Source organism: Ranitomeya variabilis, chromosome 4, assembly GCF_051348905.1.
Source record: "Ranitomeya variabilis isolate aRanVar5 chromosome 4, aRanVar5.hap1, whole genome shotgun sequence".
Classification (NCBI taxonomy): Eukaryota; Metazoa; Chordata; class Amphibia; order Anura; family Dendrobatidae; genus Ranitomeya; species Ranitomeya variabilis.
In genome coordinates this window covers 648,505,472-648,532,014 of record NC_135235.1, presented here as the reverse complement: position 1 = coordinate 648,532,014, position 26,543 = coordinate 648,505,472, and the positions used below count along the sequence as shown (strand labels likewise).

At 44.9% G+C, this 26,543-nt stretch overlaps 1 protein-coding gene across 2 annotated transcripts; it reads right to left on the bottom strand.

Moving 5' to 3' along the window:
* Window positions 1-217: 217 nt before the first annotated feature.
* Window positions 218-21,185, bottom strand: LOC143766143 (uncharacterized). Of its 2 annotated transcripts, XM_077253602.1 has the most exons (7): window positions 21,144-21,185; window positions 19,851-20,000; window positions 19,542-19,721; window positions 19,336-19,459; window positions 19,155-19,252; window positions 18,869-18,956; window positions 218-2,587 (listed from the first exon to the last, which is right to left on the bottom strand). In XM_077253602.1, exons 1-7 carry the CDS (start codon window positions 21,168-21,170, stop codon window positions 657-659), a joined length of 2,598 nt encoding a protein of 865 aa, XP_077109717.1. In that variant the 5' UTR covers window positions 21,171-21,185; the 3' UTR covers window positions 218-656. The 2 variants fall into 2 exon arrangements, with proteins under 2 accessions (XP_077109717.1, XP_077109716.1); XM_077253601.1 differs by lacking the exon at window positions 21,144-21,185 and having other exon boundaries at window positions 19,851-20,182.
* Window positions 21,186-26,543: the final 5,358 nt, after the last annotated feature.

Here is a 26,543-nt window from a genome sequence, read left to right as displayed (position 1 = left end):
ATAATAGTATCTCTAGACTGGATTAACGGCACAGTGTTGTTAAAATAATTAACGTCTATAAAAGAACCATTTTCAAGAGCATAAAGTGACCTAAAAAAAACTCTAGGAGGAATCTACTGTGCAATTTTCATGTTACGATTTATGAACAAAATTGCCTAACAGCCCTCAGCCAACTTTTCACAATTATAGCATGAAAAAAATTACGATAAGACCAAATACAAGCACATACTGCAAACATTTAATGATTAATATCAAGTTTTGAAGTTCACATATATGTATACATAATCCCTTGAAAAAGCTTGACCGTGAAACAGGGTTAGAGTGGTGGTCTGTTTTCTCTAGCACTTTCATATGTCCCAGTCTGGTACATAATATTCTTCTTTGTGTACTTTTGAGCCACTGGATTTTGCACTTTATTTTCCTAGTTTATGTGCCTTTCTGCATCATGCTTTCCTCAGAACAATTGCAATATTGCTTTTTTGTATCTCCTGTGGACGTGCTTTTTTTGATTGTCGTATTACCTTATGAATTTTGTCATGAAGACAAGTTGTCTGAGGAAAACATTTTCTGCTTTCTGAACATACAAATGGCTTCTCTCCTGTGTGAATTTTCTGGTGTACAGCAAGAGTTTATTTATGTATAAAACATTTCCCACATTATGAACATGAAAATGGCTTTTCATCGGTGTGAATTCTCTGATGTCTAATAAGATGTGATTTCCTGTTAAAACATTTTACACATTCAGAACATGAATATGGCTTCTCACCAGTGTGAGTTGTCTGATGTCTAATAAGATGTGATTTCCTGTAAAAACATTTTCCACACTCAGAACAAGAATATGGCTTCTCCCCTGTATGAATATTTTCATGTGTAACAAGACTTGATTTACTGCTAAAACATATTCCACATTCTGAACATGAAAATGGCCTTTCCCCTGTATGACTTCTCAAATGTACAGTAAGATGTGGTTTGTATTTAAAACACTTTCCACATTCAGAACAGGGAAATGGCTTTTCACCTGTGTGAGTTCTCTGATGTCTAATAAGTTGTGAGTTACTGTAAAAACATTTTCCACATTCAGAACATGAATATGGCTTCTCACCAGTGTGAGTTGTCTGATGTCTAATAAGATGTGATTTCCTGTAAAAACATTTTCCACACTCAGAACAAGAATATGGCTTCTCCCCTGTATGAATACTTTCATGTGTAACAAGACTTGATTTATTGCTAAAACATATTCCACATTCTGAACATGAAAATGGCCTTTCCCCTGTATGACTTCTCAAATGTACAGTAAGATGTGGTTTGTATTTAAAACACTTTCCACATTCAGAACAGGGAAATGGCTTTTCACCTGTGTGAGTTCTCTGATGTCTAATAAGTTGTGAGTTACTGTAAAAACATTTCCCACATTCAGAACATGAATATGGCTTCTTAATTGAGTGTCTTTTCTGATGTGCAACAAAATCTGATTTTTTTGTAATCCCTTCCCCACATTCTGAACTCTCCTTTATGTGAATTCTCTCATGCTTCACAAGACTTGATTTTTGGTTAAAACATTTTCCACATCCTGAACATGAAAATGGCTTCTCTCCTGTGTGACTTCTCAGATGTACAGTAAGATTTGATTTGTTCATAAAACTTTTCCCACATTCAGAACATGAAAATGGCTTCACCCCTGTGTGACTTCTCTGATGTACAATAAGATTTGATTTGTTGTTAAAACATTTCCCACATTCTAAACATGAAAATGGCTTCTCTCCTGTGTGACTTCTCAGATGTATAATAAGATTTGATTTGTTGTTAAAACTTTTCCCACATTCTAAACATGAAAATGGCTTTTCCCCTGTGTGAGTTCTCCGATGTCTTATAAGATTTGATTTCCTGTTGAAGCAGTTTCCACATTCAGCGCATGAATATGGCTTCTCACCGGTGTGACTTCTCTGATGTTCAGCAAGATCTGATTTCTTCGTAAACCCTTTTCCACATTCTGAATTTGTAAGGGACGTCTGTTCTGTGTGAATTCTCTCATGTGTGGCTAGATTTGATTTCTGGTAGAAACATTTCCCACATATAAAACATGAAAATGACTTCACCCCTGTGTGACTTCTCTGATGTGTAATGAGACAGGATTTCTTGGTGAAACATTTCCCACATTCTGAGCATAAATATGGCTTCACTTTGGTGTGAATTATTTGATGTGCAATAAGACATGATTTCCGTATAAAAGATTTCCCACATTCAGAACATGAATATGTCTTCTTCTCTGTGCAAATTCTCTGATGTGCAGCAAGATGTAATGTAACAGTACAACTTTTGTCACATTCTGAATATGAAAATTGCTTTTCTACTGTTTGAGATGATAGCTCAACATCTCTCCTGTCATGTTTGCTTTGCTTAACATTATGTGAAAAGTCAGTAGATAGTAGCTGTTGAAAAGTATCAGATGTTAGATAATTGCTGCAAACGGCTGTCTGTGAAGCAGGAATAACGGCATCCTTTTCATATGAATCTTCTGTGATCCCTTGATCATCTGCTTTAAAATTTGATGACTTCATATGACCCTCTGCGTTTCTGGTACAGCCTTCTGCCAAAAATAAAATTTAGGTTTTTTTGTAATAATATTACTATATACTTATATTCATTTATTATCACGTTTCAGTATAAATTTTAGCAAATTGTGATATAAGTAGGAAAATTCAAATGTCGTTATTAAAGTTGCCATACACATTAGAAGTGGAAAACTTGCCTTACATGTAAGGAATTGTGACTGACAAATAATATGGGTGCAATTTCAGATCTTATGGAGTTTGTAGCTGGGTTATGTGCAAACAATGGGTTTTCTACAGAGTTCAATAACTCAAGTTACACAAAGTATATTTCATTAAAATAATATTCCCTCAAAATATAATTATTTATGGTGTAAAACCTTTAATTTTGCCCTCTGTCAATCAGAAACAAAAGTCACTCATTTTTTTTATCTTATAAAAGCCATAATGTTTTTATAGCCATATTAAGGTTTGTTTTTTTTACTGGACAAATTATAGTTTTGAATGACAGGATTGATTTTATTATGAATTCCACTGAAAAATGTAAAAAGTTGTTTGAAATTATAACAAAAACCCCGCAATGTTGTCAAAGTAATTTTGAGTTTTGTAAGTGGTGAAAAAAATGTCATTACTTTTTGGGTTTCATATGTGTTCAGTAAAATTGATTAGAACACAGGATTTTTCAATTATGACACTACCAATCTTGTACACTGTTATGTATATAGTGGGGAAAACAAGTATTTGATACACTGCCGATTTTGCAAGTTTTCTCACCTGCAATGAATGGAGAGGTCGGTAATTTTTATCGTAGGTACACATTAACTGTGAGAGACAGAATCATAAAAAAATATACAGAAAATCACACTGTATGATTTTTTACATAATTAATTTGTGCTTTATTTCATGAAATAAGTATTTGATACAATAGAAAAACAGACCTTAATATTTGGTACAGAAACTTTTGCTCGCAATTACAGAGGTCAGACATTTCCTGTAGTTCTTGACCAAGTTTGCACATACTGCAGCAGGGAATTTTGCTACTCCTCCACACAGATGCTTCACGGTTGGGACAGTGTTCCTGGGGTTGTATTCATCCTTCTTTCTCCAAACACGGCGAGTGGAGTCGATACCAAAAAGTTCTATTTTGGTCTCATCTGACCACTGGACCTTCTCCCATGCCTCCTCTGGATCATCCTGATGGTCCCTGGTGAACTTCAAACGGGCCTGGACATGTACTGGCGTGAGCTTGTGGACCTTGTGTGCTCTGCAGGATTTTAATCCATGACGGCGTAGTGTGGTACTAACGGTAATATTTGAGATTGTGGTCCCAGCTCTCTTCAGGTCATTAAACAGGTTTTCCTGTGTAGTAGAGGACCAATTCATGACCTTTCTCAGATTCATCCTTACCCCATGAGGAAAGATCTTGCATGGAGCCCTAGACTGAGGAAGATTTACAGTATTCTTGTGCTTCTTCCATTTTCTAATAACTGTGCCAACATTTGTTGCCTTCTCGCCAAGATGCTTGCCTATTGTCCTGTAGCCCATCCCAGCCTTGTGCAGGTCTACAATTTTGTCCCTGGTGTCTGTAGACAGCTCTTTGGTCTTGGCTATGGTGGAGAGGTTAGAGTGTAATAGAATGTGTGGACAGGTGTCTTTTGTACAGGTAACAAATTCAAACAGGTGCCATTAATACAGGTAATGAGTGCGGAGTAGGATGGCTTCTTAAAGAAAAACTAACAGGTCTGAGAGCCAGAATTTTTGTTGGTCAGTAGGTGATCAAATACTTATTTCATGCAATAAAATGCAATTTAATTATTTAAAAATCATACAATGTGATTGTCTGGTTTTCATTTTTACATTCTGTCTCTCACAGTTGAAGTGTATCTACGATAAAAAATTATAGACCTCTCCATTCTTTGTAGGTGGGAAAACTTGCAAAATAGTGTTTCAATTACTTATTTTCCCCACTGTATAGATTTTTTTTTTTTAAGGCTTAAAATAATTATGAACTTTGTAATCAAAAATAAGTTAAATAAAATTTTGCTTTGTGACAAAATTTTGAGAAAGCCATAACTTTTTGATTTTTTAATCAATGGTGTATATACAACCTTTTGATCTCGGGGTGGAGTTGGGGGAACCTGTTGTGGATTCTGTTTGTGGGCTCCCTCTGGTGGTTACTGCTGGTACTGGGTGACTTTGGTGGGTTGCGGCCTTTGGTTTCCACCTGTCCATCAGAGGCTGGGTGTTTCCTATTTTACCTGGCCTTTCTGTCATTTCCTTGCCGGCTATCAATGTATTCAGATGTGCTCTGTTTGGTTCCTGCCTACCTGCTCCCAGATCTTTCAAGATAAGCTAAGTGCTGATTTTCAGTTGTTTGTTTTTTTGTCCAGCTTGCTTATTATGTCTCTATGCTAGCTGGTAGCTCTAGTGGACTGAGGTTCTCCCCATGTGCCATGAGTTGGCACATGGGTTCTTGTAATCTCAGGATGGTTTTTTTGATTAGGGTTTTTTGCTGACCGCTCAGTCCCCTTTTGTATCGTTCTGCTTTCTAGTTTACAGCGGGCCTCAATTTGCTAAAACTATATATATCATCTCTGTGTGTGTGCCTTCCTCTCATTTCACCGTCAATACATGTGAGGGGGCAACTATATCTTTTGGGGTTCATTCCTCTGGAGGCAAGTGAGGTCTTTATTTTCTCTGCAGTACTAGTTAGCTCTTAGGCTGGTGCGTGGCGTCTAGAACCAACGTAGGCACGCTCCCTGGCTATCTCTAGTTGCGTTTGTCAGGCGTAGGGCAGCGGTCAGCCCAGGTTCCATCACCCTAGAGCTCGTCCGTTATTTATTTGTACTTTGCTTGTCCTGTGCTATCCCTAGCCATTGGGGATTCATGACAGGAACCCCAAAACATTAGATCTATAGTTCCTTTTTTTATAAATCAAATTTAACATATGGGTTAATTAATATTTTGACAGATGGGATAATTACTGGCATGGAAATAGCAGATATATACACTGCTCAAAAAAATAAAGGGAACACTTAAACAACAGAATATAACTCCAAGTAAATCAAACTTCTGTGAAATCAAACTGTCCACTTAGGAAGCAACACTGATTGACAATCAATTTCACATGCGGTTGTGCAAATGGACTAGACAACACATGGAAATTATTGGTACCGTATATACGCGAGTATAAGCCGACCCGAGTATAAGCCGACCCCCCTAATTTTGCCACAAAAAACTGGGAAAACTTATTGACTCGAGTATAAGCCTAGGGTGCAAAATGCAGCAGCTACCGGTGAATTTCAAAAATAAAAATAGATGCTCCATACCGTTCATTATGGCCCCATAGCTGTGCCATATAGTGCTCAGCACCGTTCATTATTGCCCCATAGCTGTACCATAGAAAGCTGTGCCATATAGTGCTCTGCACCGTTCATTATTGCCCCATAGCTGTGCCATATAGTGCTCTGCACCGTTCATTATTGCCCCATAGCTGTACCATAGAAAGCTGTGCCATATAGTGCTCTGCACCGTTCATTATTGCCACATAGCTGTGCCATATAGTGCTCTGCACCGTTCATTATTGCCCCATAGCTGTGCCATATAGTGCTCTGCACTGTTCATTATTGCCCCATAGCTGTGCCATATAGTGCTCTGCACCGTTCATTATTGCCCCATAGCTGTGCCATATACTGCTCTGCACCGTTCATTATTGCCCCATAGATGTACCATAGAAAGCTGTGCCATTGCTGCTGCTGCGGAAAAAAAAAAAAAAATGACATACTCACCTCTCTTGCTTGCAGCTCCTCAGCGTCCCCGTCCCGGCGTCTCTCTGCACTGACTGATCAGGCAGAGGGCGGCGCACACACTATATGCGTCATCGCGCCCTCTGACCTGCACAGTCAGTGCGGAGAGACGCCGGGAAGATGGAGCGGCGCCCGGCGTGTGGAACGCGGACAGGTGACTATGTAATACTTACCTGCTCCCGGCGGCCCGCTTCTTCCCCCGGACAGCTGGTCTTCGGTGCCGCAGCCTCTTCCTCTATCAGCGGTCACCGTTACCGCTCTTTAGAGAAATGAATATGCAGCTCCACCCCTATGGGAGTGGAGTCCATATTCATTTCTCTAATGAGCGGTCCCACGTGACCGCTGAACAGGGGAAGAGCTGCGGCACCCGGAGACCGTGGGACTGCAGGGACAGCGCCAGGAGCCCCGGAAGCAGGTAAGTATGCCTCAGCACCCTCTCCCCCTCACCCACCGACCCTGCCGCCGACCGTGACTCGAGTATAAGCCGAGAGGGGCACTTTCAGCCCAAAAATTTGGGCTGAAAATCTCGGCTTATACTCGAATATATACAGTAATTATCAAGACACCCTCAATAAAGGAGTGGTTCTGCAGGTGGGGACCACAGACCACATCTCAGTGCCAATGCTTTCTGGCTGATGTTTTGGTCACTTTTGAATGTTGGTTGTGCTATCACACTCGTGGTAACTTGAGACGGAACTTACAACCCACAAGTGGCTCAGATAGTGCAGCTCATCCAGGATGGCACATCAATGCGAGCTGTGGCAAGAAGGTTTGCTGTGTCTGTCAACGTAGTGTCCAGAGGCTGGAGGCGCTACCAGGAGACAGGCCAGTACACCAGAAGACGTGGAGGGGGCCGTAGGAGGGCAAGAACCCAGCAGCAGGACCGCTACCTCTGCCTTTGTGCAAGAAGGAAAAGGAGGAGCATTGCCAGGGCCCGGCAAAAATGACCTCCAGCAGGCCATAATTGTGCATGTGTCTGCAAAAACGGTTAGAAACCGACTCCATGAGGATGGTCTGAGTGCCCGACGTCCACAGATGGGGGTTGTGCTCACAGCCAAACACCATGCAGGATGCTTGGCATTTGCCACAGAACACCAGGATTGGCAAATTCACCACTGGCACCCTGTGCTCTTCATAGATGAAAGCAGGTTCACACTGAGCACATGTGACAGAGTCTGGAGACGCTGTGGAGAGCGATCTGCTGCCTGCAACATCCTTCAGTATGACCGCTTTGGCAGTGGGTCAGTAATGGTGTGGGGTGGCATTTCTTTGGAGGGCCGCACAGCCCTCCATGTGCTCGCAAGAGATAGCCTGACTGCCATTAGGTACCGAGATGAGATCCTCAGACCCCTTGTGAGACCATATGCTGGTGTGTTTGGCCCTGGGTTCCTCCTAATGCAGGACAATGCCAGACCTCATGTGGCTGGAGTGTGTCAGCAGTTCCTGCAAGATGAAGGCATTGAACCTATGGACTGGTCCGCCCGTTCCCCAGACCTGAATCCGATTAAGCACATCTGGGATATCATGTCTCGCTCCATACACGGTCACGTTGCACCACAGACTGTTCAGGAGTTGGCGGATGCTTTAGTCCAGGTCTGGGAGGAGATCCCTCAGGAGACCATCCGCCGCCTCATCAGGAGCATGCCCAGGTGTTGTACAGTAGGGAATTCATACAGGCACGCGGAGGCCACACACAATACTGAGAATCTTTTCCTTGCCATGAGGCATTTCCACTGAAGTTGGATCAGCCTGTAATTTGATTTTCCACTTTGATTTTGAGTATCATTCCAAATCCAGACCTCCATGGGATATTCATTCTGATTTACATTGATAATTGTTATGTTTTAATGTTCTGAACACATTCCACTATGCAATGAGTAAAAATTTGCAACTGGAATATTTCATTCAGAGATATCTAGGATGTGGTATTTTAGTGTTCCCTTTATTTTTTTGAGCAGTGTATATTTTTTATACTCTCATAAACTGGGATGGTACCTGCACCGCCCCGGGCTCTTACAACGCATAAATGCCGTGATCAATAGCAATCGCAGCATTTAGGAGGCTGGGAGAAGGAGGGGGCTCCCAATCCAATAAGCACCCCTGACATGTAATTGCGGGCGCAATTATTGCCAACGCAACTTAAGGTCATCATGATGACCTCCAGATCTGCCAACTTAAGGGTGCCTTTAGATCATGCTATAGCTCTTCTCAAAATGTAGCAAAACAAAATATATTATATAAATGTGGTGTCGCTGTAATCGTACTAACCCGAATAATAAAGCTGTCAATTGTTCCTCACAGTAAGCAGAATAAAAAAAAAAAACGGAGTTGCTGGTCATGGGCCGGAAAGTTTTATCAATAAAAGCGACATGTCCAGCAAAAAACAAACTCTCACATGACTTTGACGGCAGCAATATAAAAAGATTATAGCTCTAAAAATACACCAACATTTTTTTTCTTTTAAACAGTTAAAAAATTGTTTTTTAGTGTGTGACAGCAGCCAAACATAAAAACCTGATATAAATCTGTTATCGATTTAATCGCTCATTCCCTTCTGAGCTTTCCACTTTGAAAATTAAAAACTTGGGGCCAAAATTATAGTAGATTAAAAGGTAATTTTTCATTCACTCAGTTCAATGTTATACAATTATGTGATTCGCCTGAGGGATAAAAATGCTAGATGAATTCCTCGAGAGGTATAGTTTCCAAAATTGGGTCACTTATATAAAGGTTTCTGCTGTTTTGGCATATCAGGGCCCTCCGCTATGTATTCCAGCCAAAACAGAGCTTCAAAGTCAAATAGCATTCCTTCCCTTCCGAGCCCTGTCATATGCCCAAATAGTAGTTTTCCTCCACATGTGGGGCACCAGTATGGTCAGGATAAATTGCACAGTAAATTTTGGGGCCTATTTACTTGTGGTGTTCTTATGAAATACCAAAAATTTAAGCTAAAGTAACATTTAGTGGGACAAAAGTGATTTTTTTTTGTTATTTCCACAGCTCAACGCTATCAAATTCTGTGAAGCACCTGTGAGTTCATTGTTCAAGGTGAACACCACAAATCTCAATAAATTCTTTGATGGGTGTAGTTTCCAATGTGGGGTTACTGGTGGGGTGGGGGGGTTCCACTGTTTAGGCACATTAAAGGCTCAAAGATGGGGAAAAAGTAACTTTAATTACTGTAAAACACCTGAAGGGTTAATAAACTTGAATGTGGTTTTTAGCACTTTGAGGGGTTCGGTTTTTAAATGGTGTCACTTTTGGGTATTTTCTGTCATAGATCCCTCAATATCACTTCAAATATAATGTAGTCCCTAAAAACATTGTTTTTATTGGAAAATTAGAAATTGCTGATAAAATTTTAACCCTTCAAACTTCCTAAGGAAAAAATGTAAAAAAAATTTCTGATTTAAAGTAGACATGTGGAAAATGATATTTTCACAAATAAATGTAAAAAATTGAGACCTAAATTTATCACCAACATGAAGTACAATGTGTCATGAAAAAAATATATCAGAATCAGTGGGATCCGTTGAAGCGTTCCAGAGATATTACCTTATTAAGTGACACTGGTCAGAATTGTAAAAGTTGGCCTGGTCAGGAAGGTGAAAACAGGCTTGGGGGATGAAGGGGCTAAGGACGTTGTCCACTACCATGACTAACTTACTGGTTTTGTCATAAATGCCTAAGGATAATGTCCCCCATATTTGTTTTATGTCAATTTTCATTTATACCTTTCTGCTCCACTTCCTGTTTCCTGCTCCAGCTCTGCTCTCACAGTCATCACTTCCGGTTCAGAAACCCTTGCTCCCTTCTGACTACATTTCCCATCAGCCCTCATGCTGGGCTGCAAACCAGCATTGAGCACACCCCCTGTAACTCCACCTAAAACCCTCCCAATCCTTCCCAGCTTCACTCTAGTGATGGGCAGTCTGGCTCTTTTTGGTGATCTAGATTTCTTTACTCCGTTCATGAAAAAAGATCTGGCTTTTTTGGAACCCAAATGGATCCCTATTAGATATTGGTGAACACATGTATAATAAAACCACTGCAGCTGAAACCTTCAACCTGAATTCAGGTAATTAAATTGCTGAGTAATAGGGATTCGGCCAGGTAACTAGGGTTCTGGCTGTGTATGAACATATACATTATAGGGGGAATACCTACGTACAGCTCTGGCAAAAATTAAGAGACCACCACATCAAAAGCCTGTCATGGGCAGCCCAATCTCCAAACCTGAACCCCATTGAAAACCTCTGGCATGTAATCAAGAGGATGATGGATAGTCACAAGCCATGAAACAAAGACAAACTGTTTCAATTTTTGTGGCAAAAGCAGTGTTAAAGACTCGTGGAAAGCATGCCAAGACGCATTAAAGCGGTGATTAAAAATCATGGTTATTCCACAAAATATTGATTTCTGAACTCTTCTTGAGTTAAAACATTGGTATTGCTGCCCACTCTCCCTAGTCCCACAAGCTCGCTGCCTCGGGGTAATCCTTGACACTGATCTCTCCTTCACAAACCACATATCCAAGCCCTTTCCACTTCCTGCCGACTTCAACTCAAAAATATTTCACGGATCCTTACATTCCTAAACCAAGAATCTGCAAAAACCCTAGTCCATGACCTCATCATCTCCCGCCTTGACTACTGCAATCTCCTGCTCTGTGGCTTCCCCTCGAACACTCTCGCACCCCTCCAATCTAATCTAAACTCTTATGCCCGAATAATCCACCTGTCCCCCCGCTATTCCCCAGCCTCTCCCCTATGTCAATCCCTTTACTGGCTCCCCATTGCCAAGAGACTCCAGTACAAAACCCTAACCATGACATACAAAGCCATCAACAACCTGTCTCCTCCAAACATCTGTGACCTCGTTTCCCAGTACTGTGATGAAGTGACCCCTGTTACAGGTAGGGGGCAATGCATGGTCTTCCCAGAATACGCATGGAGGTGTATTGAGGCCATGGGAGTGCATGGGAATCGCAGGCATAATGGTGGTAATGAGTCAAAACCCCGCAGTATTGTGAATGGCTGGTATGTGTGTCGGAGAGGAAGACACTCTGCACTGTCAGCCAGTAAGGATGTTCTGGGACCTGTAGTCCTACAAGTAAATTGTGTTGTTTAACAAGGGAGGCTGGCAGGGCTAGTTATGAGAGATGGGCGGGTCGAACTAGCCACACACACACACCTCCCACCTGTGGGAGTGGTTACAGCTTCATAATATGACCAGGGTGTGGGTCACATGGTCTCTGAGTATAGACCTGAATGGTTCTGTGCTGAAGGTCCTGAAAGAGCCTATGTGTTGGCAGTGTTATCTTTCTGAGTAGCACATGGTGGGGCTTTGGACCTGGTGGCCTGGGGTGTTGGACGAACGTCCTGAATAGCACTCGGACAGGCTACACGCCTGTGTATTGTACGGTTCCAGGTGGGGACAGACGTCCTGAACAGCGCACAGGGAAACCATGGACCTGGACAGTCTGTGACTTCTTCTATGTTGGGGGAAGCTATCGTCCTTCGGTGGGTCTGGCCTACCAGGCAAGTTGGTGATCCCCGTGAGGCAGCTTTCTCAGAAAGACAGCTCTGACAAGGAGTCAGAGTGAGGAGCGGTGCTCCTGGAAAGTAACCCCAGACAAGAGGATTGTAATATACTGTACACAGCTACATGGTTCTGTGCTGAAGGTCCTGAAAGAGCCTGTGTGTTGGGAGTGCTATCTTCCTGAGTAGCACATGGTGGGGCTTTGGACGTGGTGGCCTGGGGTGGGACGGTCCCAGGTGGGGCTGGACATCCTGAACAACACACAGGGAAACTGTGGACCTGGAGGATCTGTGGCGGCTTCTGCGTTGGGGGAAGCTACCGTACTTTGGTGGGTCTGGACTGACTGACGTGTGCCTGCCAGGCAAGTTGGTGATCTCTGTGAGGCAGCTTTCCCAGAAAGACAGGACTGACATGGAGTCAGAGAGAAGAGCGGTTCTCCTGGAAGGTAACCCCGGACAAGGGGATTGTAATATACTGTAATATACGGCAGATAAGTGTATCTCCTCTATGCACTGTGCAGTCACCTGGTGCCTGGAGAGAGACAGGCGTGGCTAATGAATGCTTTGTAAAACCATAAGTGATGAAGTAATGGACTATGTGTAAGCCGGTGATGTGCAGCCTGGCTTACGGAGTGGGTTATGACGTTTTTAATAAACCGTATGGACTGTTTTGTGTGAAAAACCGTGCTCGACTACGTTAATCCGCTGCCAAGCAAGTGTTCCCCAATATGCTAGTGAGAACAATCTCACAGTACTTACCTGCACGCAACCTCCGATCCTCACAAGATCTCCTTCTCTACTCCCCTCTTCCCACAATCGCATACAAGATTTCTCTCGTGCATCACCCCTACTCTGGAACTCTCTACCACAACATATCTGACTCTCGCCTACCATCGAAACCTTCAAAAAGAACCTGAAGACCTACCTCTTCCGACAAGCCTACAACCTGCAGTAACCACCAATCAACCAAACCGCTGCACGACCAGCTCTACCCTCACCTATTGTATCCTCACCCATCCCTTGTAGATTGTGAGCCCTCGCGGGCAGGGTCCTCTCTCCTACTGTACCAGTCGTGACTTGTATTGTTTAAGATTATTGTACTTGTTTTTATTATGTAGACCCCTCCTCACATGTAAAGCGCCATGGAATAAATGGCGCTATAATAATAAATAATAATAATAATAATATTGTAGTTTCTAAATGATTATGAACTTGTGTTGTTTTCTTTGCATTATTTGAGGTCTGAAAGCACTGTTTTTAATTTTTTTTAATTTTGCCCATTTTTCTTTTTCAGAAAAAAAAGATACAAAATTTAACAATCGGAAATTAGGAGACAAATTGTCAGAAGTTTATAGATTAAATAAAGAATTTACATTTTACTCAAAAATATACCTATGAAGAGAAAAATCAAACAAACTGAAATTTTGCAGTGGTCTCTTAATTTTTGCCAGAGGTGTATGTATGTACACATACATACATATATACAGTTATATGAAAAATTTTGGGCAAACCTATTAATCTTAAGCTTAATGTTTAATAAAAATTGTTTTTTTGCGACAGCTATTTCAGTTTCATATATCTAATAGCTGTTGGACACAGTAATGTTTCTGCCTTGAAATGAGGTTTATTGTACTAACAGAAAATGTGCAATCTGCATTCAAACAAAATTTGACAGGTGCATAAGTATGGGCACCCTTATCATTTTCTTGTTTTAAATACTCATACCTACTTTTTACTGACTTACTAAAGCACTTTTTTGGGTTTTGTAACCTCATTGAGCTTTGAACTTCATAGCCAGGTGTATGCAATCATGAGAAAAGCTACTTAAAGTGGCCACTTGCAAGTTGTTCTCCTGTTTGAATCTCCTCTGAAGAGTGGCATCATGGGCTCCTCAAAACAACTGTCAAATGATCTGAAAACAAAGATTATTCAACATAGTTGTTCAGTGGAAGGATACAAAAAGCTATCTCAGAGATTTAACCTGTCAATTTCCACTGTGAGGAACATAGTAAGGAAATGGAAGAACACAGGTACAGTTCTTGTTAAGGCCAGAAGTGGCAGGCCAAGAAAAACATCAGAAAGGCAGAGAAGAAGAATGGTGAGATCAGTCAAGGACAATCCTCAGACCACCTCCAGAGAGCTGCAGCATCAACTTGCTGCAGATGGTGTCACTGTGCATCGGTCAACTATACAACGCACTTTGCACAAGGAGAAGCTGTATGGGAGAGTGATGCGAAAGAAGCCGTTTCTGCAAGCACGCCACAAACAGAATCGGCTGAGGTATGCAAAAGCACATTTGGAGAAGCCAATTTCTTTTTGGAAGAAGGTCCTGTGGACTGATGAAACCAAGATTGAGTTGTTTGGTCATACAAAAAGGCGTTATGCATGGTGGCAAAAAAACACAGCATTCCAAGAAAAACACTTGCTACCCACAGTAAAATTTGGTGGAGGTTCCATCATGCTTTGGGGCTGTGTGGCCAATGCCGGCACCGGGAATCTTGTTAAAGTTGAGGGACGCATGGATTCCTCTCAGCATCAGCAGATTCTTGACAATAATGTTCATGAATCAGTGACAAAGTTGAAGTTACGCAGGGGATGGATCTTTCAGCAAGACAATTATCCAAAACACCGCTCCAAATCTACTCAGGCATTCATGCAGAGGAACAATTACACTGTTCTGGAATGGCCATCCCAGTCCCCAGACCTGAATATCATTGAACATCTGTGGGATCATTTGAAGAGGGCTGTCCATGCTCGGCAACCATCAAACTTAACTGAACTGGAATTGTTTTGTATGGAGGAATGGTCAAAAATACCTTCATCCAGGATCCAGGAACTCATTAAAAGCTACAGGAAGCAACTAGAGGCTGTTATTTTTGCAAAAGGAGGATCTACTAAATATTAATGTCACTTTTCTGGTGAGGTGCCCATACTTATGCACCTGTCAAATTTTGTTTGAATGCAGATTGCACATTTTCTGTTAGTACAATAAACCTCATTTCAAGGCAGAAACATTACTGTGTCCAACAGTTATTAGATATATGAAACTGAAATAGCTGTTGCAAAAAAACCAATTTTTAGAAAACATTAAGCTTAAGATTAATAGGGGTGCCCAAACTTTTTCATATAACTGTATATACGCATACATACACACCGTTAGGTCCAAAAATATTTGGCCAGTGACCGAATCCCAGTGATTTCAGCTTTGCATGCCACTATTTTGGATTTAAAATTTAACAGCTGAGATACAATTGAAGTCTCGACTTTTAGGTTTAATCAACAGGAACCTGTCAGGTCCCCAGTGACCCTCAAGCCACCAGCAGTTGTGTCTGCATATGTACCTTATTTTTCAGACCATAAGACACGGGGTGCATCTTATATTCCGAAAAATAGAGTACATATGCAGACACAACTTCTGATGATTATGGGGGTCACTGGGAGCCTGACAGGTTCCACTAATTTTGGGGAGGAAAGTAGATGTTTTACAAGATGGGGGTCAATCTTATAGTCTGAATTTAAGGTATCTGGGTGGCGGCGGCGGTGGAGCGAGGTCACATGAGGCATAGTCCCTTCCTAAGAGAGCTGGTGGCGGCAGAAGTGGGGCAATGCTGAGGGTCCTGGGTGGGAGAAGTGCGTGCCCCAGCAGTGTGATGCTACAGACAGGAAAATGGCCGCCGGAGATCTCAGCTGGGCCAAAATTCCAGTCTGCACATGCGCCGCCTCTGGCAGCCCACGGCTTCAGGAAAATGGCTGCCAGGAAAGTAGTGCACTCCAGTCTTCCTCACCATCAACTCTCGGTCCACAGCATCGTACTGCATGTGCCGTAGTTCCTTCCTCAGGAAGACAACCCTGCCTTCTGTGATCCCGTTCCACCATCACTGCAACCCCGCCAATAAGGGAGTGCGTCTTGTAATTTAAAAAAATACAGTAAATACCCTGCCTAACAGTCCCTTTATTACATACATGAACAGATCTTTGAAAAATATTTCCAAAGTCCATTTATGATATGGAAATGAGGGCTTAGACTAGTCAATGGGGCGATCGTACGCAGAGCACCTCTCTGAAGTCGGCACACGTACACGTGGCTTCAGAAGATGTATGCAGTGAGGTAAAGAAGCCATGCGCATGCGCAAGGTACATCTATTGCTAGTGATAACGCTGGAGCTTGTAAAATGTGTTACCACACCCACAATGGTGGTGCACCATCTTGGGTGTCAGGTCCGAGCATTCCTACATGAACAGTTTCCTGGAAAGTGGGTTGGTCATCGTGGGCCAGTTGAATGGTCATCAAGGTCTCCCGATCTGACCCCCTTAGACTTTTATGTTTGGGGTCATCTGAAAGCAATTGTCTATGCTGTGAAGATACGAGATGTGCAGCATCTGAAACAACGGATACTGGAAGCCTGTGCTAGCATTTTTTCTGCGGTGTTGCTATCAGTGTGTCAAGAGTGTGAGAACAGGGTTGCATTTACAATCCAGCACAATGGGCAGCACTTTAAACACATTTTATAAGTGGTCATAAACGTGTAAATAACTCATGAAAGAATAAGGTTACTATAAAACCAAGTACACAATTGTTTTTCTTGTGAAATTCTCAATAAGTTTGATGTGTCACGTGACCCTCTTCCCATTGAAAGAAATAAAGTTGGTTCCAAAATTGCCAACTTCAAAATGGCCACCATGGTCACCACCCATATTGAAAAGTTTTCCCCCTCCCATATACTAATGTGCCACAAACAGGAAGATCACCAACCATTCCCATTTTATTTAGGTGTATCCATATAAATGGTCCACCCTGTTCAACTGTGGTGGTTCTGGGGGCACGGGGGACCTGACAGGCTCCCTTTAAATGGACTGAACAAAACTATCATGTGAAACATTTAGGAAAATGTTCATTTTTAATACTTCACAGAGAATCCTTTGCCGGCAATGACTGTTTTAAGTCTGAAAGCCATGGACATCACTAGGGAAGAGTGGAGGTGTGAAAATTTGGGTTCTAGTACCTGACTCCAACTTGAACCAGAACCCCATTGAAAACAATGAGAACTCAAACTTTTAAGATACAATATCTATCTCTCTCGACACTGTCTGGTAAGAACCCCAAACTTTTACGTTAGGGTTCAATCATCTCTAGACATCACTAAATGCTGGGTTTACTCCTCTGTGTTGCTTTGCCAGGCCTTTGCTGACATCAGTTGTTATTAGTTTCTGGGTCTTTCTGCCTTAAGCTTTGTCTTAAATATGTGAAATGCTGCTCGACAGGGTTGAGATCTAATGATTGACTCGGCCATTGCAGAATATTCCACGTCTTAGCCTTATAAAATTCCTGTGTTGCTGTCTCAGTATGCTTTGGGTCATTGTCCATCTATACTGTGAAGCCCGTCTAATCAATCTTACTGCACTTGGTTGAATCTGAGCAGAATGTATCGCCCTGTACAGCTCAGAATTTATCTGGCTGCTTCGGTCTTCAGTCACATCATCAATAACCACCAGTGTCCCTTTGCCATTGGAAGCCATGCATGCACATGCCATCACCCTGCCACCACTATGTTACAGAGGATGTGGGGTGCTTTGGATCATGAGTTATTCTAAGCCTTCTCCATACTTTCTTTTTCACATCATTTTGGTACCTTAGTTTCATTTGTCCGAAGAATGCTTTCCCAGAAATGGGCTGGCTTCTTTAGATGTTTTTTGGCAAAGTCTAAATTGGCCTTTTCCATTTTTAAGGCTGATAAATGGTTTGCAACTTGTGATGAACCCTCTGTATTTGTGCTCATAAAGTCTTCTCTCTATGTTAGACTTAGATACTGAAGCACCTAATTCCTGGACAGTGTTCTCCACTTGGATGTTTTCACGGGGTTTTTCTTCACCATGAAAAGGATTCTGCGATCATCCACCAATGTTGTCTTCTGTGGATGTCTAGGCATTTTTAAGTTCCCAAGCTGATTAGTGCCTTAGGTTTTGTTTGTTTTTTTTAGCAAATTGTAAAAACTGTTGATTTGGCCACGCCTAACATTTCTGCTCTGTCTCTGATGGATTTCTACTTTTTTTCATCCTAATGATTGTCTGTTTCTCTTTCATTGAGAGTTAATTTGATTTTATGTGGTGGGTTCACAGCAAGGGTATGTGTCCACGGTCAGGATGGCCGGCGGTATCGCCGGAGCGGCGAAGCCGCTCGGCGCTAAGCCCCGCCCCCTTTCTGGGACGCGATTATGCCGGATGTGTTAACTGTACACATCCGGGATCATCGCACCCTCGCATAGCGCCCTGTGATATTACTTGCGGCAACGCAGCGTCGCCGCAGGTAGCACGGACATACTGCGATCTGAAAAGACGCGCAGCATGTCCGGAGTCGCAGGGAAGTCGGATGCGTGTTTCCACGCATAGTGGACACGGGTTTTCATAAAATCCCCTCCACTATGCTGGAACATCTGGACGCTGCTTGTTTGACGCTGCAGCTCTGCGCAGCGTCAAACAAGCAGCGTTTACTGACCGTGGACACATACCCCAACAGGTTACAAATGCAAAAGCAGCACCTGGAATCAGCTCCAGATTTTTTACCTGCTTAATTGATGACGGATTAATGATAGAAAAGCCCATACAGCCCATTAAAGAGCTTTTGCAATAATTGTCCAATTATTTTTGGTCCCTTGAAAAAGAGGCAGCTACATATTAAAGAACTGTAATTCCCAAACCCTTACTCCAATTAGGATATGATTACCCTCAAATTAAAGCTGATAGTCTGCACTTTAAACCCATATTGACTATGTAACTATAACTTAAATATGTTTTGGTAAACAGATAAAAGAAAACCAGAGCATTCTGTTTCTGTCTTGGAATTTGTCTGTTAAATGCACAAAAGTGTGAACGTGCTTCTATGCGTTTAATTTATAACAAATTATATGCATTTCTTTGGCTCTATTTTTTATTATTTGAATCTGTGATTTCTCTGCATATAGTGGTTACTACTCACCTGTGTTATCTGTAGGAATCTCCTCTTTACACCACTCATCACCCCTCACATATGTCTCTGTGGTATTAATATGGGTCAGATCTTCACCCTGAAACAAATATTGTAAAAGTCACAGACAGATGGAGAAGTCACATCTATGATCAGCTCTAATCCTGCCATCTCCACCGTAATCATTACACAAGTATAAAACATATAATACTGGTGGATAAAACAAGACTGAGCACAAGACCTTCACAGCCGTCTACACATCATAGGGGAGATCTCATGACACCTTCTCTCCATCTACCTGATGATCCTGAGGAACATTGGGGTATTCTTCTGTACAGTCCTGTGGGAGAAGAGGACGGGGACATCTCTCTGGTGTTGTCCTCTTACTGGATACAACTGGAGGAAACACATACAAGGACTGAATTCATTCTTTACATACAGATAATTATAGGCCGTGTGTATTTATTCCTGTCTATTACCTGGTGATGTGAGGGGCTGGGGAACCTCCATCATGACGTCCTTGTACAGATCTTTGTGTCCTTCTAAATACTCCCACTCCTCCATGGAGAAATAGACGGTGACATCCTGACACCTTATAGGAACCTGACACATACAATGATACCATAATCCACCAATCCCTTCATAGCGTTACTGTATAATGTCCCAGCATTCCCAGCAGTGTCACCTCTCCAGTCAGCAGCTCAATCATCTTATAGGCGAGTTCAAGGATCTTCTGGCCATTGATGTTGTCATGTATCAGGGGGTGAGGTGGAGGCCCCGTGATTGGGCTAAGGGGTCTTCCCCATCCCTCAGACATAGAGGCCTGACAGCGCTCACTAGAGGTCTTCTTCACTACTGTGTAATCCTGGTTACGGAGAGACACATTAATAAATCTCCCTACAGACATTTCCAGAGTCCTCACCTCTCCAGTTCTGTCCACCTGTTATTCCCATAAATAAGAATGATGTAATGTGACGTCATCAGAATCTCTCACCTCTCCAGTAAGCCGGAAGAGGATCTCTAGGGTGAGGTGTAATATCCTCTCCGCCATCTTGTCCCTGTCTCTATCCATCCTTGATGAGTCAATCAGGAAAATTCTCTTATATAGAAGATCTCCACTGAGAGGATCCGATATTGTAAAGACCTGATTGGGGAGAAGATAATGATGTATCATCATAGAGAATCCCGTGTAAAAATACAAAATACAAAGTGATGTCAGACCAGCCCTTGAACTGTTCAGCCACTGATCACAGAAGTATGGCCATCATTTATGGTTAATTACTGTAGATCAGCAATTCTCAAACTGTGAGCTTCGGCTCTTGAGTCAATGAGGGCATGGACACAAGTACACTCCACAGGAAAAAAATTTCCATTGCATGGAGGAAGTGATCACTTGATCATGATGTCAATAAATATTCTTAAACCCTTCTGAGTCTAGAGGAGAACTGTCAGGGAAGGAAAAGATGAAGGAGCTCTGCTGACACTCTCCCTCCACATCTGCTGCTCTGGAAGTTGTGGGGATAGGAAATGTATGGCCGCCTGTGGGAAATGCTTTTCTGAAGGAGAATTCCTGAATACGGAGGTATTTTGAGGGATCTTATTTTGTTGGCCTTCATGCAGATTCTCCAATCTGCTCCCCCTTCGCACTTGACCAGGCAACAAAATATCATGTCTGAGGTGTAATGATCATCCGAGGCACCGAAATGTGAAACTGAAGATGGAAGAGATGACAGGCGGTAGTGAGCTAATGGAGGTCTGGGCAAGAGGTGCTGCAGCAGGAAAGGTGAGAAATGAGAATAATGATTAATATTTCTTTAAGACCCAAAGAAAATAGAAAATACATTATTTATTCAATTTGTATCAAATAAACTCATTGTAAATCAATTATCCTAAATTAGAGCAAATCTGGCCAATTCCTTCATGGGCTCCGGCCGCCTCATTAGGAGAAACAACAACATTTATAATGGAGAAGAAACAAAGAATTCCTCCAGTGTGGGACAATCACACATTATCTTATCAGTGTTCTCCTCAGCAGGAGTAATGGGGAACACAACTCATAGGAAAGGACGTCACTGTACAGCGGAAGGGAGGGAAACCCGACATTTCCATTCCCTGTAATCTCCATCATCTGTCCCCAAACCAGAGCGCCCTCCCCTGTATACATGAGCACAGCCAGCGTCCTATTACTGTACATATACACATGGCAGAGCTGGGGGCACTATCTCCGGGAATGGAGGGGTTACTGCCCCCTGCCCCCGCCCAGTAATGGGGAATCTCCAGCACCTACCTCCACCTGCAGAGCCGCACACCACATATATGGCTGTTCTGTGCGCACAGGACCTGTGGTGAGGTCACAGGAGGGGAGGAGTCAGGGGTCACATGATCAGGGGCCTCAGTGTATGCAGGACTCTGCTGTGCTGGTTGTCATGGTGCTGGATGAGGGGAAGTTTATGTGTGGGGTCAGGAGGGGTTTATAGTGTGGATGTAGCGGAGCCATGTGTACGAGGTGTACGGAGCGGAGCCGCGTGTGTGTAGGGACCGCAGGTAAAGAAGGATGCAGGGACAAATAGGAGCCAGAAAGCAAATAGCGTTTTTAACTTTCCTTTTAACTTCCAACCAAAAAGATGACAAACGTTTTTCCACGCAGGGAACTTATATACAAGAACACAATCTCACAGTAAATCCTAATTACTATATGACCGCCCTGAACTACACCCGTAGAACGCGGCAGCGCCTCACTAGTGACTCCCTACTAAGATAAAGTCAACAACGGTCACTTATCAGTGCTGGTTCAGCGATGTAGTCCTGACGGTGAGGCTCCGACAACGCCGTAGTCCTGATGGCGGAGGAAGGAGGTGTCTTCTGGCGACGGGCCCAGGCGTAGAGTCGAGTCCAGAATGTCTTTTGCGGTGCTGCGTTCCCTCCTGCAGGCGGACGTTGATCCGAGGTAACAGCCTCCCAGTCCAGAGAAGAGTCTTTTTGAGGAGGATTAGGAGAATAATCAGGATCAGTCACAGCTGAGACGAAACCATGCGAGTCCGTAGCACTCTCTGGCAAGGTGCTCTCTGGGAGCGCGGTAATACTGTCCCTGAGCTGATCAGCACTACCCCTCTGCCTGGGGGGTCGCTGACGACGAATGCGCCTCTTTTTGGGGGCTCTGGTAGTTGCCCGCAGTGTCTGTTGCACGTTTTCCCCCTGCTTCCAGCAAGTCTCACTGCGGCCTGCACACTCACAACAACTGCGCTGCAGTTTCCTCTCCTCAGAGATTTCCCGCGCTTCTCTGCCCCTGCTTTCGCGCGTTTTGCTTTTTATCCTCTCCTCTCCCTGCGTCACTCTGCCTCCTGTCACATGAGCCTGGCTTCCCATGCACCCCTCAAATCCGTCCCCCGGAACCCCGACTCCCGGCAACAATGGTTCCACCCGTCTGCACAGCTCACCAGGTCCCTGTCCCCTACATTCCCCCACCCTGTATGCTCGCCAGTCCCTGGGCGAGGCCTTCGCACTGACAGGTCGCCCACCTGACGGATTGTTCCACACTTGGGTCTGTCTGGTGTGTAAGTCAGGACTGTAGCGAGTTGGGGGTCTACCGGCAGTAGAACGTTCAGAACGTCGTGGCTCGGGTCCTTGTATAGGGGGTGTTGGGGAAATGTCGTCAGCGGAAGAGTGACTGGTCAGGGGTAGTGTAGTAGTCGAGATAGGGGGAGTATTTTGACGCCGTTCTTCTTCTTCATCATCTTCTTCATCCCACCAATGGTTGTTGGGGGATTCAGTCGTAGGTGGCTCTTCCCTGATTGCGGATTCTGGGGTGTCCGAGTCAACAGAGCGACACAACCGGAGCATGTTGCGATGAAGAATGCGAGTACCTGTACTTCCGAGGGCCTCAGACTGCACTTCATATACAGGTCCATGCGGGTCTATACGGCGAAGCACCCGATAGGGTGTTTTTTCCCAACGATGGTCTAACTTGTTTTGCGGTCTTTGCTCTCGAACGAGTACTTGATCACCTGGCCGGAACTCTGGGGGTTTTGCTGTAGGGGTGCTCCGATGCTCCACTTCCCGAATTCGAGTGTGTACCAGTTGGTGTAAGGTCTGCAGCCGATGCCGATGATCACGCACCCATCCCTGTTCGGGGGCCTTCTTCCTCCGAAGACAGTTCCAGATCTGTCATGCCTTTTCCTGGGCGCCCAAAGACCACTTCATACGGGGTGCGTCCTGTGACTTGATGAACTCTATTGTTGTAGACCCACACTAGGTCCGACACATACTCCGGCCAGCGGGCCTTCTGATCTTGTTCTAGCGCACGCAGCATTTGAAGCAAAGTCCGGTTAAACCGCTCACAAGCCCCATTTCCCTGGGGATGATACGGTGTGGTGCGTGACTTATCAATGCCGTAGAGGCGATGCAGCTCTTCCATGACTTTGCCCAAGAAACAGGCGCCTTGATCCGAATGTATTCGCCTCGGACAGCCGTAAACTTGAATAAAGTTCTTACAGATAGCGCTCGCCGCCGACTCAGCTGTCTGATCACGGGTAGGGGTGACTACCGCGAATTTTGAAAAATGATCTACCATAACGAGGCAGTGTTCATAGCCTTGATGCGCTGCTCCAATGGTAATGTAGTCTATCATTAATACTTCAAAAGGGGCAGACGTCGTGATGCTCTGCACAGGCGCCCTTTCCTCCGGTGACTTGGCTAGCTCACATTGTCGACATTGTCTACAGGCAGTTTGTACTTCCGCAAGCAGCCGAGGATGATAGAACCGAGTTTGCAGCCACTTAAACGTCCTCTTCACTCCGAAGTGTGCCCCGGACTCATGAGCTTCTTTAGCAACTGCGGCCACCACGGGCCCTGGTAAGACCATCTGCCAGGTCGGCTCGGAATCTGCCTGAGCCATGGTTAAGTGGCATAAGAGCCCGTCCTGAAGAGTTAGGCGCTCCCACTGCCGCAGAAGAAGGTTCAGGTCTGACGGGAGAGTTTGTCCAGGGCTTCTCACGGGCAATAGACCATTCGTTATCCACTGTCGCAATGGAGCTAGTTCCTGGTCTTCCTGTTGCAGCCGTATCCATTCGTCCCAACTCTGAACCAACAGTCCTGTAGCCGTTCCGTTCCCGGTCTGTTCCCGGCTCACAGCCGTCCGAGTAGCGCCCCCGATGGCGTAGGGGATTTCTTCTCCCTCCAGCTCCTCATCTCGGTTAGTCCTTGGGGGATTCTTCCGCAGACGAGATAATGCGTCAGCATGAACATTCTCCGCTCCTCGCTTGTAAAGGATACGGTATCTGTACTTGGCCATCCGGGCTACCCAGCGCTGTTCTAGGGCACCCAATTTTGCATTTTCCAGATGTGCCAATGGGTTGTTATCCGTGCGTATCAGCACCTCGGAACCGGCCAGGTACTCAGCGAACCGCTCCGTCATAGCCCACACCACGGCCAGCGGCTCCACCTTGAAAGAACTGTAATTGTCTGGGTTCAACTCAGAGTCATGAAGAGACCGACTCGCATAGGCGATCACTCTCTCCCGCCCATCCTGAACCTGAGACAACACAGCCCCCAATCCCTGAGAGCTGCCGTCGGTGTGTAGGATGAACGGTTGCGAAAAGTCCGCATAAGCCAACACCGGCGGCTCCATGAGAGCTGTCTTCAAGTCCCGGAACGCTGCTTCTTGTGACTCCTGCCATTGTATCTTCTTTCCCCGTTCCTTGGGGGAGCTTCCTTTCAGCAGGACTTGTAGATTGTGAGAACGGCGAGCAAAATTCTTCACGAAACGCCGGTAGTACCCAGCGAGGCCCAAGAACGCCCGTACATCCTTAGCGGTCTCCGGTGTGGGCCACTCCTGGATTGCAGCAATCTTCTCCTGCGATGGCCGGACTCCTTCGGCGGACACCACATGCCCCAGGTACTCGATCTGTTCCCGGAACAAGTGACACTTCTGGGGCTTCACCTTAAGCCCGTATTTCAGCAACCGGTCTAGTACCTGTTCCAGTCGGCACAGATGTTCCTCGAATGTTGGGGCGTAGATGATGATGTCATCCAGATAAATGAGAGTGGCCTCCAAGTTCAAATCCCCCAGACACCGCTCCATTAATCGTTGGAAGGTGCCTGGAGCGTTGGCCAGCCCAAACGGCATTCGATTGAACTCAAATAGTCCCATGGGAAGGATGAACGCTGTCTTAGGACGATCTGCTTCTGTCATCGGGACCTGCCAGTATCCGCTGGCTAGGTCTAAGGTGGAAAAATATTTGGCCCGACCCAGCACGGAGAGAGACTCCTCGATACGGGGAAGTGGATAAGAGTCTCGGACGGTGCATGCATTTAGCTTACGATAGTCCACACAGAACCGGAGCGTGCCGTCCTTTTTCCGCACCAGCACGATCGGGGCAGCCCACGGGCTCTGACTCTCGCGGATCACTCCCTTTTGTAGCATCTGGCCTAACAACGTCTTTACTTCCTGGTACATCTGCGGGGGAATCTGTCTGTACCGCTCCCTGATGGGCACTGTATCTCCGGTCGGAATTCCATGTTCGATGGCCGTGGTACAGCCAAAATCATCTTCATGTTGCGCAAACACTTCAGCATAGTGTCCAAGGAGCCGCTGCACTCGCGAGACTTGTGATGGATCCAGACCCGGTAATTCTGCTCGCATATGTTCCAGAATAGTTTGACCTTTTCGGAACGCTATCAGCTCAGGATCCTGTGTAGACCGGACACTGACCATCCAGGGATCAGGGGAATCCACCTTTAACTGTAAAGTATCTGGAGGAGGCATCACTTCTAACGGTCGTAACACTTTGGCCATCTCACTTCAGACCCGTAGCACGACATCGTGTTCGTCCACATTCACACATCGCACTGGTACGGCCCCATTTTTAACAGTAGCCAGAGATCGGGCCACCAGCAGTCCTGTGGGCAAAGGGGACGTAAAGGTGGGCTCAACCTGCACTTGCACTCCTTCCAGAGGTATGCGAGCTCGGATGGGCAGGGATATAACAGTCTGTCCTGGGGGAAACGTCACTTCTGCTGTCGGGGAGGTGATTACTTTCCCTAGTATGTCTCCCTCCTGAAAGGTCTCTTGCACACGGACTTCCCTCACTAACTGTCTGAACACGGAGCCTTGAGGTGTACTGGTCCCCCACTGATTGAGTGTCTCTTGTGTGGTCTCCCCTAACAGCAAACTGCCAAAGTCCTTCAATACATTCATCCCCAAAGTCACGATATGTTGTGGGCTGGGATCCCCCCGCATCAACACAACCCCCCGGCGGCCCAGGTCTTTCCCACATAAAGATATTTGCATCCAGGTGACCCCTTCCACTGGGATGGGCAGCTGATTGGTGGCCTGCAACCGGATTACGGGGCCCCATTGGGGTCTGACTGACACAGGGAAGTGTTTTCTAAAATAGGCCTCGGGCATCGTCGTGACTTGAGATCCGGTGTCCACCAGACAACGTACAGCCCGCCCTTCAAACTCTGCCCAAACCAGGGGGCAGCTGGCAACCAAATTTTCGGGACTTTCACCACCCATCCGCGGGGATTCTGACTCCGAGCGTCGTCCCGTTAGCTCGGAGTCCTCTAGTTTAACGGCCGCCGTGACGAGGCCCTCCCTCTCCGGGGGCACTCCCGTGCGAAATGTCCTGCCTCCCCGCAACCATAGCAAGCACCGGGGACCGGATAATATCCTGAACGAGCGCCACGA

Coding starts and splice junctions, on each gene's coding strand:
- LOC143766143 (XM_077253601.1), bottom strand. CDS start 20,033: ATGATGATACATCATTATCTTCTCCCCAATCAGGTCTTTACAATATCG. Junction 19,722..19,850: donor TCTTCCGGCTTACTGGAGAG/GTGAGAGATTCT, acceptor CTCCGTAACCAG/GATTACACAGTAGTGAAGAA. Junction 19,460..19,541: donor TTGAGCTGCTGACTGGAGAG/GTGACACTGCTG, acceptor TGTATGTGTCAG/GTTCCTATAAGGTGTCAGGA.